This window comes from Sapajus apella, unplaced genomic scaffold (genome assembly GCF_009761245.1).
Source record: "Sapajus apella isolate SASKATOON/1434 unplaced genomic scaffold, GSC_monkey_1.0 scaffold66, whole genome shotgun sequence".
Lineage (NCBI taxonomy): Eukaryota > Metazoa > Chordata > Mammalia > Primates > Cebidae > Sapajus > Sapajus apella.
This window is the reverse complement of record NW_022437006.1, coordinates 3,827,850-3,843,192: the sequence shown is the minus strand read 5'-3', so window position 1 is coordinate 3,843,192 and position 15,343 is coordinate 3,827,850. Positions and strand designations below refer to the sequence as shown.

General features: G+C 33.8%; 1 protein-coding gene across 1 annotated transcript in view; it reads right to left on the bottom strand.

Annotated features, from left to right (window-relative positions):
• Positions 1-3,956: 3,956 nt before the first annotated feature.
• Positions 3,957-15,343, bottom strand: part of CUNH12orf40 (chromosome unknown C12orf40 homolog) — an 87,903-nt gene continuing 76,516 nt past the window's right edge. Inside the window, exons 12-13 of the mRNA XM_032248331.1 lie at positions 11,552-11,634; positions 3,957-5,069 (exon numbers count right to left, since the gene is read on the bottom strand). Of these exons, the coding sequence (XP_032104222.1) occupies positions 4,605-5,069; positions 11,552-11,634 (548 nt within the window). The 3' untranslated portion in view covers positions 3,957-4,604. The remainder of the gene's footprint in view (positions 5,070-11,551; positions 11,635-15,343) is intronic.

Sequence of the window (15,343 nt, the reverse complement as noted above, 5' to 3'; positions counted from 1 at the left end):
AACACACAAACCTGTGCCCATCAGAACTGAACCACATAATACACCAAATGAACACACGCACACCCCTCAGACGCCTACCAGCTACCTCAATTCACTGTGCGTATTATCTCATAAGTTTGTGTCTTGCTATTCTTCCACATTGTAGACATTTATAGATATCAATTATATTATATATAGCTTATGATATATATTATACACATATAAAATATACATAGTCACTCAACTTCCTAAATATGCCTACGTGTCCTGATTTTAAAATTTCAAGCAGTGCATGAGAAGAATTAAGTATTCAAGAGAAGCTTGAAATAAAGCCTTTTGAAAGAAATGAGAAAACACATGGTATCTCCTGAGCAACAGGCATAAAGGGATACACACTGTAGACCAACAGAGACAGCACTGCAAAAATAAAACAAATGCCTGTGGCTAAAGCCATTTCAAGTGCTATGAAGTCTCTAAAAAGGCCTAAAGACATGTAAGAAATAAGAAAATGGTTGAACATATGGGTTGAAGAGCAAAGAGAGACACAATCAGGAAAAACCTTTCCTACAGCAAAAGTGAAAGTGCTTATCTATATAGAATATAAAGACCCTAAATATAAGTCACCAAATCCTACAGAAGCAGATCCTTCATGCTAGTAGTGGCTACTTTTGTCATTTCAAAACTAGGGCTGGAAACACAATTTTGGAATGACAATTATTTTCTATCAGCATTTGAAAGGTATTATTACACTGTCTTTTGGCTTCCATCATTGCTATTAGTGAGTCATCTGACACTGTAGCTGTCTTTTCTAAGAAAGTAGTCTTTCTCTTCAGTGGTTTTCTGTTTTTCATTTGACTTTGAGGCTCCGTCATTTTATTATGTTGGGACTAGAATATATATTTCAGTTTTTTAAATCCCACTTGGAATTTGCTGGTCTTCCTGAATCTGTAGATTATATAAAAGATCAATTCTGGAAAAATTCTCAGGTATTATCTCTTCAAATTATGCCTCTATTTTTTTCTCTCTCCTATACTGTGTTACTTCAATTAAACACATAAAGCTTCTCATTCTGTCCTTATTGTTTAACCACTCTTTCATATTTTCTATTTATTTTCTCTTGATAATTTATCCTTCTATATATATATTTCACTTCTCGAATTATCTCTTTACTTGTACCTACATGCCACTTCACTCACATACTAAATTTTCAGCAGATGGCAGAAATGGAAATCTGAAACTAGAGAATGGTAAAACTACAAAAATTAGCAAGGTTAACCTTTTAGATATACCTATGAAGCCAATTCATTCATCTACTTGCCACAATCTCTGCCTGTCTTAATTTGACTTGCCCCAAAAACAAACTATGAGGCAAGGAATCATGTACATACAGTTTGTTTGGGGTATGAAATCAAGAAACACATGGAAGTGGGAAAGGAGACAGACAGGAAAATAAGGAAAGTAATAAAGTGTGTGTTATTAAACAAGTTACCATTATAAGCAACTTAAGGTTAATTCTTCTGAGGAACTCAGCAGGAATAGGGTTTTCCAACATGAGAGAGCACAGACATCACTCTACAGATTCCAGGACCTACTGCCTGAGGCTCTGATTCAGTAATTTGGGGGTGGGTTCCACAAATTTTAATTTCTAGCCAGTTCCCAACCAGTACTGATGCTACCGTTACTGGTCAGTGGATACTTTTGAGGAAGCAGAGTTGTAGAACACACTTTCAAAGACTTATCCTGCCCAAGAGGCAAGGGAGAAGTATTCATTCACCAATTCCTATTCAGTTGTTGTTTAAAACAACTGCACTCAAACAGCATTAACACTTTGGTACTTCCATCTGCCTCCTCCAAGGCAGAAGAGGTACTGGCAGCCAAAAGAAACCCTTTAGGAAACGAGTCATGCACTTGCAGCTGCAAGTCAGTCTGGCATGTATGAAAATGGGGGGTGCCCAGGAAATGTGAGCAGGGCACAGACAGCATTTGCTACACTGCTACATTGTCAAGGAGGAAAATAAACATTAACCAAGAAATTATAAATAAATTACAATTGTTATACATGCTTTAAAAGTAAATTACATGAAACTACCCCTAAAGATACCCTCTCATCTTATTACAGATGGAAACTTCCTAGAGTTGTTGTGGACCAAAACAATGTACTGTTTCACAAATATGGTTAAACATTAACTCCAGCACAATACTATATAGCATCAGCCCTTACTGAATATATACTATCTTATCTGAAGTCATTGTGATTGGCAGTTTACATTAGAAATGTGTGCAGAATCATTAAGTTTCCATTTTGTTTCATCTGGATATAACTTAGCTAGAATTTACTCTGCTTTATAAACATTAAATTACAAACATGGAATGAAAAACAATGTCTACTTCAATTGTTTATTTATATTTTCATCAAATGATTTCACCAAGACAAAGTCCAAACCAGTAATGCATTTTCAGAAGTATGTTATAATTACATAAGATGGCTTATCGTGCAAATCTATACTCACTTTCCACCCTGAATATATTTATCTCCTTAAAGCATCTAAGGAATTAGCAATTGTGAAGTTAGGGAAACGTCCATAAAACTGCCTTTACTTCTGATACCAACAGCAAGTCTGTGGGTTCCAAGACCACCCTCAGATTTGGTAATTCATTAGAAGGACTCACAGAACACACTCAAAGATATTATATTCACAGTTACGGTTTATTATAGGAAAAGGGAACCAGTTAAAACCAACCAAGAGAAGGACAGAGTCTAGGAAAGTAACAAATGGGGAGTTTTCAGTCATCCTCTCTCATGGAGTCATGGACAGTATTACTTTCCTGTCAATGACTGTCATAATTCACATGAAGTATTGCCAACCAGGGAAGTTCACCTGAGCCTTGATATTCAAAGTCTTTACCGGGGCTCAATCACAGTGGTGTGGCTGACTATCCAATCTCAGTTTCTGACCCCTTAAGAAGGCAAGCTGTTACTGCTTTACTCAATGTCTCCATCCTAAATCATATTGTTACTATCTAAATTGGCCCAGGCTTCCCAGACAAATAAAGACACTCACTAGCCATGACATTCCAAGGGCTTCAAGGTTACCTCTCAGAAGCCAAGGGCAATGGCAAGACCTCTTTTGAGGCAAGATTAAATTCTTTACTGCACTGCACCTTCCTCTGCTCTCACCGTGAGCGGTCGCTGCATTTTTTAAAGCCCTGAAATTCTTCATCTTACTGAGCTTAACTGCTACATTATGATATTGATATAAACAGAACTAGGTGCGAACTTTTGTAATTAAGGTACTTTCAGTATTACTAGGCTTTGACGGATGTTTGGAAAAAATCAGTTGATTTGATGCTTGAAACCAACCCAAGGTTCACAGCTCAAGTTTATTGTACTGTCAACCATATAGATCTTCTTTTTTTATATATCAGTCTTCACTGCTATACAGTGCAGTATTTTCCAAAATAATGCTCGGGATAATTAGTCCACAATGGAGTACCTTTCATACAGTATCAAGATAAAAATCTGGCCTTTTGAAAAACTATCAGCATACATATATCCGCTAATTATATTCCCCTTTCATGAGTTGATCATTAAGCTGGAAGAAAATACTTAGGAGCTTATTGTACTCTGTCAGGCAACAAAAAAAACCTTCCTAAAACTAGCTAAAAATCTGAAGATTGCTACTTTAGCAATTGGTGATGCTAAATTGCTAGGCCCCAAATCATCTCTGCAAAACACACTCTTGAGTGACATATCTGTATATAAAAATGTAACACGAAACCATTGTTTTCTTTAAAGGCACAGAAACCTCTAACAATTTGATTTGGGGTTCAGTTAGATATTGAAATGCCCTCTTCTGTGTGCCTTGAAAGAATACAAAACCTTGATACAAAATCAGTGTTGTGTTAGTAACAAAGCCTACATTTTAGAAATAAGAAATCTTATTATATTTATGAAAAGAATCTTAGCATCATTAAAATTAGTAACATAAATCATTATTTTTCAATTTCAAACAATTCTTTTTTAAAAGCGTTAAAACATCTTTTAATCCTATAGGACATTTCCTTTGAATTAATACCAGTACCAACAAAAACAACTATGCCATGCAAGAGAAGATATGTATATTATCTATACATTAATGCTAGAATTAAATGGGAACAAAATATTAAAGAGAAATGGATAAAAAAATTATTATAACGAGGACATTAAATATATTATGTATTATTTTCTATCTTAAAATCTTGAAAGAGAACATTTTTGCCAGAAGATGCAACTAGAAAGAATATTTAAATAAATGCAACAAGGAAGAAAGCATTTAAGCACATTTTAAACCCATAACAGCAAATCATTTTAATATACTGAATATACATAAGAATGCTAGTAAATTTACTATTATTTCCAAAAACTCTGCCATATACCAAAGCTATTAATGAAATGTCAATATGAAAGTTAAATACATACATTAATAATATTAAAATGTTTTAACATGAATATACTCTCTGAACACTGTCAGCTTGTGCTTAGCTACATTTTCTCATTTCTTACCATGATAATGAAATTTTCAACATTTACTATTGTTTTCTAAGGGCAAGCGAAATTCTACATCCTAGGTAGAGATTTTAGAATATTACTTGTTCTTAAGGATTTCCTGCCCTCCAGTGGTATCTGTCTTAATACTTTCACTGCACCTTTCAAAGTTGCAAAGAGAAACAACACTTCTACATGTACATTTTGAAATTAGATTACACTGTATGGCAGCATCTAATTTTTCCTCCATTACAGATTCATTCCCTGTTTGTGTCCCTACATCACATCTTGCAGCCTGCAGAATGCAGTTACTATTGGTTTTGTTTTGTAAGATGTGTGCTGAATTGCACTGTGGCTGCGTAAACTGATCTGTATTACATTTCACTGAGAACTGGTAGAAATTCTCATTCTGTTTATGAATTTTGTCATTGTTTTTAACAATCCTATCACCTGAAAGTTTTTCCATCCTTTCTACATAAAAATTATTAGTTGTTTCTTTGGTTTTGATGGGCATCCTATTTGAATCTTCAATTTGCTGTGATATTTGATCTTCATCCTCAGATAGCTAAAAAAAAATTAATAATTTTGCTATAAACCATGCTTAAATTTAAAAAATACATTCAATCACTTTAAAGGATACATTCTTAAAATCCCTACTATAGAAATTTTCTAAATACAAAAGAGAGTGTGGCAAGTTACAACTCAAAGCAGGTATATCATCAAAGAGTCTTCAACCAATTATCTGCCACACCTCCCAGGAGGTCATGAACTTTAAAATAGCATAACAATAATATTTGTAATAAAAATGCAAAAAAGGTAAAAAGGAGAAGGAACTTTTTTCTTTTATCAGTCCCTCTAATCATAGGCTATATCATCTCTCTACTCTTTCACACAGAAGAAATGATATGCAGCACATTCTTCCTTTACTTAAAAAGAGTGGAGTAGAAGCAATACCTTTGAAGGGAACAGCTAATACATATAACCTGTTCAGTTATTTATTAACTCATTAAGTAAAAAATAACTATTTGTGTATGTTTTATGGGCCTAGTCCAATGAAATATATATCATATAATATACATAAATACATATGTATTAAATAATGCATATTTAATATATATTACTTATAATTTATTATATATTATTTATAATTTAATATATATTTAATATATATATTAACATATATATATCTTAAGAAGATAACATAACTTAAGAAGAACATCGTCTAATAGGAAATCAAACAGAAAAGTTAAGTAGCAATACATATCTCAACTGTTATATAAAAAGTCAAACTAAGAACTTTTTAATACATCTAGATTTTAATTTTCTAAGAATAAATTTTTCAAACTTTGTGAAAAAATTATCTCTTAATTACTGAATAAAAATACTCTTTTAATGAAAATCTTGTAAAAGTGTTGATTATTCAAGCTAAAAATGCAAAGTTAATATAAAAAACTAAATATAAAATGGAGTATAGGCTTCAGCTGATTGACACCGAAACATCAGAAGTAAGCATATGACATAGCATTAAAACTGGCTGAGCACACAAGCTCAATGCATTCATTTATTCAAACAAATATTCATTTAGCATCTATAATGTGACCCTCTTGGAGTAGACATTCTGATGGGTAGAAATGACATTAGTCAAAAAATCATATACTTGCAAATATAATTACAATTTGAGAAAATTGTTAGGAAGAACAAATATTAGGCGCTTTGAACATATAAGTTACAGGCCTAATTAGAGTGGGGAGCCAGTGAGGGACTTTTCTAGTAAGTGACATATTTAAGATGAGACCTGAAGGATGAGTAAGAGTAAGGTAGAGGAAACAGATTGTATAAAAAATCTGAAGCAGAAAAGACACTGAAAAGCTAAGGAAAGTGAAATGTCAGTAACATGGGGCAGGAAGAGAAAGGGAGAACACTATCAGAAATTAAAAGTGTTAGCCAGGGTCATATCACACATGGCCGGTAGTCACTGTAAAGGATATTGATGCTAAAGTAAAATAGGAATCCACTGAAGAGTTGCATATGAAAATAACATGATTCAATTTATGTTTGCAAAAGATCATGATAGTTGCTAACAAGAAGAAAGTGGATCAAGAGTGACAGTAGACATATTTCTTAGGAAACAACCACAATAGTTCAAGAAAAAATATTGACCTGATTAGATTAGGTGTCAGAATGAATTGGTTGAAGGAGGTAGACAAGACAAAAGACAAAGTGAAGTACTAAGTTTCTGACATGAACATGTGGGTAGACAGAAAAGGAATCTACTGATAATGGGAAATGTCAGAAAAACTCATTTGTGGAGAAGACCAGGGGTATTCAGTTTGAGGAATAAAGAGATGGAGATTTTTGTGAAATATCAAAAATATGTTCAATGAAAAATTGGACATCTAAATAAAGATGAGGTTAAGAACTGTCATCATGCAGACAGTACAAAAAAAATCACTGGAGTCTGTAACATCACCTAAGGTTTAGAGTACAGATTAACAGAAGAAGATGATGATCCTGTGTCAAACTCTAAACATTATAACATTTATATAGGGGGAAGGGTAGAGGAAAAGTAGGCAGAGGCATAAAGTAGCATTCAGAGAAGTATGAAGAAAAACAAGACAATGTGTTATCACAAAGTGAAGAGTTAGAACGTTTTTTAAAAAATAATCATTTACACCAATATTGGGAGTTCTTATGGGATAAATTCAAAAGTATCCAATGAATTTAGCAACAAAGAAGTCATTGATGTCTTTAGCAAGAGCTGCTTGGATGGTGAATTAGAGACAAAAGGTAGATGAAATGAAGATGAAAGAGTGAATGAAGGAGAATTCCATTTAAACATGTGATGTATCAACAATGGAGAACTCTCATGCAGAATATACTGTCACTCCAATTATTCTGGTTTCAGTTTTCAATAACATTTTACAGTTTTCTACATCTAAACCTAAAGACTTTATTTTTAAATCTATTCTTGGTTATTTTACATTTCTAATTACTGTGAATGGGTTCTTTTAAAAGGCCTCTTAAAAGAAACAAAATTTATCTATATACATTTTATATATTATATACCATGTGTGTATACACAGTTGATCCTTGAACACCACAGGTTTGAACTGCACAGGTCCACTTATATGTGCATTTTTCTTTAATAAATATATTAGAAAACTTTCTGAAGATTTATGACAATTTGAGAAATCTCAAAAAACATAAGAAAAAGTTAAGTATATCATGAATGCATAAAATATATGTAGATGGTAGTTAATTTTATAATTTACTACTCTAAAATATATATGAGTCTATTATGAAAAGTTAAAATTTATCAAAATTTATGCATACAAACACAGTCCATAAGTGGCACATTTACAACCAAGACAAATGTAAACAAACACAGAGAAGTGTAAACAAATATGCAGTATTCAATTATGACTGCATAAAACTACTCTAGCACATACTGTACTACTGTAATAATTTCGTAGCCACCTCCTATTGCTGTTGCAGTCTCTCCAGTAAATCGCAAATATTGGTAAAAAGTGATCTCTTGTGGTTCCTGCATATTTTTCACTATGTTTAGTGCAGTAATGTACACCTTGAATAATATCAGGGGAGCCACATAAAATGCCATTAATGATGCTGGCAGCACTTCCAAGAAGCAGAAAAAAGTCATGACATTCATTAACTGCTGGAACTGCTTGATGTGTACTATAAACTGGGATCTGCACCTGCAGTTTCCTGTCATTTTAAAATATATAAATCCAGCATAAGGATGATGTACAGAAGGACAAACATAACATGTTCTCACTCACAAATGGGAATTTAAAAAGTTGATCTCATGGAGATTGAAAGTAGAATGACAGAGATACCAGAGACTGGGAAAGGTGTGGGTGTCAGGGGGTGGGAGAGATGAAGAGAGGTTGGTTAATGGGTACAAACATACAGTTAGGAGGAATAAGTTCTAATGTTTAATAGTAGATTAGGGTGACTACAGTTGAAAAAATATGTATATTTCAAAATAGCTAGGAGATAAGTCTTGAAATGGTCCCAACACCGAGAAATAAATACTCGAGGTGATGGATATCCTAAATTCTCTTGCTTGATCATTACACATTCAAGTCATGTAACAAAATATCATATACCTCGATTAAATATGTACAAATATTATACATCAATAAAAATAAATAAAAGTTCAATCTAAACATGCTTCTTTAGTGATACAATTTGAGTTATATTCTTTCAAAGAACTGAACTGTTTAACAAATAGATAACCTTGTAATCTAGTGTTGACAACATGTTATCCAGTGAATTTTTTTTTTTTTTTTTTTTTTTTTTGAGACAAGGTCTCACTCCATTGCTCAGGCTGGATTGTAGTGGCACAATCACGGCTCACTGAAACCTCAACCTCCCAGGCTCAGGTGATTCTCCCATCTCAGCCTTCCCAGTAACTGTGACTATAGGCACACGCCACCATGTCTAGCTAATTTTTTGTATTTGTTTTTGCTATGTTGCCCAGGCTGGTCACGAACTCCTAGGCTCAAGCAACTGGCCACCTCAGTCTGCCAAAATGCTGGGATTACAAGCATGAGCCACCATGCCCACCTAAGTGATATTTCTTATCTTTGTTCATAAGTACTTATCATAATATGTTTCTGCATACACAATTAAAATGTAAATCTAAGCAGGATCCTTTAGGGATGCATTACTTGCTCTTTTATTTCAGGAAATGAAACTAGTTAACAAATAGAGAACACTGTAATATAGTGTTGAGAACACACTACTGAAAGACAGTCAACCCCTCTTTCCTAAGGCCTCATTTGCATGAGTTTATATATACACCAGTAAAAGTTAAATCTAAGTATAGTTCTTTAAAAAAGAAAAGGAAACTTGTGAAGGAAAATGTACTTTTTGTGAAATACCTTTTAATGTTGTATTAAAAATATAGCTTTTATGTGGGTGCAGTATTGCTATGAGAAAGGCAGATCTTTAGACTCTAATATGAGTCAAGATTTGTGAAGCCATTTTATGACAACTTAAAGCAAAAGGAAGGTGAAGGATCTAACGCTGGAGAATTTAATGCCAGCAGACGATGATTTGATAATTTTAGAAATAGGTTTTGCTTAAAAAACGTAAAGGTAATAGGAGAAGCAGCTTCTGCAGACCAAGAAGCAGCAGAGACATTCCCAGATTCCATTAAAGAAAATCACTGAGGAAAAGGGGTATCTGCCTAAACAAGTTTTTAATGGGAACAAAAGTGCCCTATTCCAGGAAAAAAAAAATGCCACAAAGGATATTTATTAGTAAGAAAGAGAAGCAAGCACCAGAATTTAAGGCACGATTGGATAGCCTAACTCTACTGTTTTGTCTAATGCAGTCAGGTTTATGACCAAGATTGCCCTTATCTATAACGCTGCTAACCCTGAAGCTTTGAACGAAAAGATAAACACCAATTGCTAGTTTCTTCGTGACACAACAAGAAGGCTTGGAAAACAAGAACCCTTTTTCTGAATTGGTTCCATCAGTGCTTTGTCCCTGAAATCAGTAAGTGCTTTTCCAGTAAGGGACTGCCTTTTAAAGTTATTTTGATATTGACAATGGCGCTGGTCACCCAGAATCCCATGAGTTCAACACCAAAGGCATTAAAGTAGTTTATGTGTTTCCAAGCACATCTTCAGCCTCTAGATCAGGGGGTCACACTGACCTTTAAGGTTCATTATACATTGTGCTCTATGGAAAGGATGGTCAATGAAATGGAAGAGAACCCAAGAAAGAGAACATCATAAAAGTCTGGAAGGATTATACCATTGAAGATGCCATTACTGTTACAGAAAAAGCCATGAAAGTCATCAAGACTCAGAAAAGAAATCCCTGTAGGAGAAAACTGTTCCAGACATCTAACATGACTTCATAAAATTTATAAGAGCTCATTAAGAAAATCATGAAAGAGATTGTGGATACAGCAAAAAATAAAAAAAGGGAAAGGTGAAGGGTTTCAATGGAGCTTAGAAAAGTTAAAGAGCTAACAGACACAAAACCAGAGGAATTAACAGAAGACAACTTGATGGAGATGAATACTTAACAACCAGTTATAGACAACAAGGAAGAAGACACAAAAGAAGCAGTGCCAGAAAACAAACTGACAGACAATCTGGCATAAGTGTTGATTACTCAAGACTCTTTTGGCTTCTTTTATGACATAGACCCTTCTATGATACAGGCTGTGAAGCTAAAGTAAACAGTAGAATAAGGATTGGTACCATGTAAAAACATACTATAGAAACAAAAAATCAAAAGTCAGACAGAAATAATGATGTATTTCCATAAAGTTACACCAAGTATGCCTGCCTCTCCTTCCCCACATTCTACCTCCTCCACCCTCTTCTGCCTCTGATACCAATCAGACAGCAAGATCAACACTGCCTCTCCGTCCTCCTCCTCATCCTACTCAATGTGAAGATGATGAGGATTACAACTTTTATGATGATCTATTCTTACTTAAATAGTAAATATATCTTCTCTTCCTAAGATTTTCTTAGTAACATATTCTTTTCTTTAGCTTACTTTATTATATACAGTATATAATATATACAACAAACAAACATGTGCTAATCAATTGCACATGTTATCAGTAAGGATTCTGGCTAACAGTAGGCTATTAATAGTTAGTTCTGCGGAGTCAAACATTTTTCAGATTTTTGACTGGGCAGCATCCCTAACCCCTGTATTGTTCAAGGATAAACTGTACACACATAATGTGTATGTGTGTGTGTGTGTGTGTGTGTGTGTGTGTATACACATATATGTTGATAAAAAGTGATCTGTAAATAGCAATGAAAGCATTATTTTCATAAATGTGAGGAATGGTATTCATTTACATTTTTATTTTATTTTTATTTACATTTTTCTTTCCTATGTTTTTAAATACTTGTACATATTTTTGTTTACACTTTTTTATTTCCGCTATTTATTGACTCGACATTTTTATAAGGTAAAGCTAGACCATGAGAAAAACAATTGTTAATATAGCATAAATTAATAAACAAAACAAGCATAACTTACCAATTCTGAACTAGAACTGAAACAGCTGTCTGTTGGTCTTGGAGAGTAACTGGTAGACTGACTACTCTGTGCAGAATCAAGAGCTGAAAAATAAAGGTTTAATACATCAATAATTGTATTTTTTAATACTCTACAACATACACATCCCAGGCAGGAGTTATCTGCTGATAAAACAAATTTATCTAACAACACACAACACTTTAAAATGTTACAAAATTAGTTAAAATCGTGGATACTTGGCACCTTACAATTCTGACAGAGTTTATGGGTTTATTCTACTCTTAAAAGATTTGTATCCACAAATAAAATAAGCCTATATAATGTAAGTGAAGAAAACAGAAGAGAGGAAATTGGATTGATTTTTCCAACATATGAATTATATTTTATGAACAAATAATTTAAAGTGTTAACCTGAGGGAAGGAAGAGTTATCCAAGTTTATTAAGTCCTAACACATCAGACATTTGCCAATCTAGTAAATGTAAGTTTACTGTGCAATCAAACCCTGTGAACAAAACCTATTCAAAGCATCCAGTTTGATACATTTTCAGTATCTGCTTAATATTGTGAGTTTACAACTGCAAATAAAGTTTTAAAATGGGATTGGGATATAGGTCATGAATCTCTACTATGTCTAAACTACAAAGAGCAACCAGAGCTTCAACCACTCCTCTTCCCTTGTTTACAAAAATGGGTCAGCTATCAAGAGAAGCAAAAGGCTGCAGAACATGAAACAACAACACATACCAGATTACATGTCCTCCTATATGCAATAAATCATGAGTACCTAAGGCCATGATTGATGCTTTCTGTAACAGAATCTAGTTTCAGTCAGCGGAGAGACAGAGAGAACTTAGCTGAACTCTGATACTCCTGATACTCTTATTTCATCATTCTAGAAGGAAATTTATACCCCACAAAGCATGTTTATCCCTGACAAAAGAAAGCAGACTACACAAAAGTGAAGGGTAGGATATTATTACTAACAACATAATTTAGGGGCATTTCACCACAGGTTCATTCAGTCCATAGGTACCATAAATCCATAGTCATTAGAAAGGAAGAAAACTGTCTGTTGAATGAATGTTCTCACCTTTAACAGTGCAGAAAAGGGCATGTAAATGAAATTAAGTACAATTAAACACTTATTTTGGGGACCATGGCCTTATAGTATACTATGAAATGAAGTAGTGTGATGCCTCCAGGTTTGTTATTTTTTGCTTAGTCTTGCTTTGGCTGTGTGGGCTCTTTTTTGGTTACATATGGAGTTTGGAATTGTTTTTTTTTTTTAATTCTATGAAGAATAATGGTGGTATTTTGATGGGGATTGCATTGAATTTGTACATTGCTTTTGGCAGTATGATCATTTTCACAATATTGATTCTACCCATCCATGAGCATGGGATGTGTATGGCACTGTATAAAAATAGGCACACAGACCAAAGGAACAGAATAGAGAACCCAGAAATAAACCCAAATACTTACAGACAACTGATCTTCAACAAAGCAAACAGAAACAAAGAGGATAAAAGAAACCTTTTTCAACAAATGGGTGGCTAGCCACATGTAGGAGATAATTGGCTAGCCACATGTAGGGATAATTGACTAGCCACATGTAGGAGAATGAAACTGGATCCACATCTCTCACCTTATACAAAAATCGACTCAAGATGGATTAAGGACTTAAACCTAAGACCTGATCTAACAGTATTAAGCAGATACTGAAAATGTATCAAACTGGATGCTTTGAATAAGACCTGAAATTATAAAAATTCTAGAAGATAACATGAATAACCCTTTTAGACATTGGTTTAAGCAAGGATTTCATGACCAAGAACCCAAACGCAAATGAAATAAAAACAAATATATAGCCAGGACCTAATTAAACTAAAGAGCTTTTGCACAGCAAAAGGAACGGTCAGCATGGTAAACAGACAACCCGCAGAGTGGGAGAAAATCTTCACATCTGACAAAGGACCTATATCCAGAATCTACAAGGCACACAAACAAATCTGTAAGAAAAAAACTAACAATCCCATTGAAAGGTGGGCTAATGGCATGAATAGACAATTCTCAAAAGAAGATATACAAATGGCCAACAAATATATTTAAAAAATGCTCAGCATCACTAATGATTGAGGAAATGCAAATCAAAACCACAGTGCAATACCTAACCTTACTCCTGCAAGAATGGCATAATCAAAAAACCAAAAAGCAGATGTTGGCGTGGATGCAGTGAACAAGGAACACTTCTACATTGCTGGTGGGAATGTAAACTAGTACAACCACTATGGAAAACAGCATGAAAATTCCTTTAAGAACTAAACGTAGAACTACCATTTGGTCCAGCAATCCCACTACTGGATATCTACCCAGAGGAAAAGAAGTCATTATTCGAAAAACATATTGCACACGCATGTTTATAGCAGCACAATTCACAATTGTAAAATCATGGAACCAACCCAAATGTCCATCAAACAACAAAAAGATAAAGAAACTGTGTTCTCTCTATATGATAGAATACTATGCAGCCATAAAAAGATATTAATTAACAGCACTTGCAGTGACCCGGATGAGACCAGAGACTATTATTCTAAGTGAAATAATTCAGGAATGGAAAACCAAACATTGTCTGTTCTCACTGATATGTGGGAGTTAAGCTATGAGGAGAGAAAGGTATAAGAATGATACAATGAACTTTGGGAACTTGAGGGGAAGAATGGGAGGGAAGAGAATGATAAAAGACTACCAGTATGGTGCAATATATACTGCTCGGGTGATGGGCGCACCAAAATCTCACAAATCACCACTAAAGAACTTTCTCATGTAACCCAATACCACCTGTACCCCAGTAACTTATGGAAAAAATTTGTAAAACGAAAACTAAAAAGTAACTACTTTATGTAAGGCGCTGTGATAGTTATTAGGGACACATGGTCACAACCCTCAAAGTGTTCAGAATCTTTCAGTGAAGAAAGATATAAGTTTTTTTAAGTCACAAAATAAGATGTAACATCATAAAAGATACAAAAGTAGTAGACAGCTAAGTGGGATGAACTCTAGGGAAAGAGATTTGGTGACAATTTATAGAGAAAACACAAGTATAGAGAGTAGGTTTTGAATGACGAATAAACAATTTTCAGAGACAAGATGAAAAACATGGGACAGAGGGAAAAGAATGTGCAAATATTTCTAAATATTAATGGAGGTACATTTTAGATCATCCATGATGTCACCTAAGGATGAAGTAAACAAAGGTGAGACAATAAAATCAGGTCAGTTAGAAGATTAACTGAGTAAGTATGAAGTGATTATGATCTGCAATAAAGCAGTGAAATTGGGATAGAGAAGCAAAAGACTCAAGTTCCAAGAAGGCTTTCAAATGGTCTCAATTTTTGCCTTTATGTACATTTAAAAACTTTTGTATATCTGGTATAACATCAACATCAAAATCTAATAAAGACAGCACATACACATACACACTCTCTACAGGGAAATCTCACTTATGAATACCAATACAAAAATCTTAGAATTAAAAAGTATTAAATTTTTTAAAAGAACAGAATAAAAAGAATAGCAAAGAATCATAACACATAAGGTCTTAATGAAATTTATTATAGGAATGCTAAGATGGTCCAAATTAGAAAATCAATTAGTAAAATTCACCATTTAAAAAGATCTATATCAAAATGAAATATCACCTTACACCTCTTAGGGTGACCAACAACACTAAAAAAAGAAAATAATAAATATTCACAAGGATGTAGAAAAATTGGAATCTTTTTGTACTGCT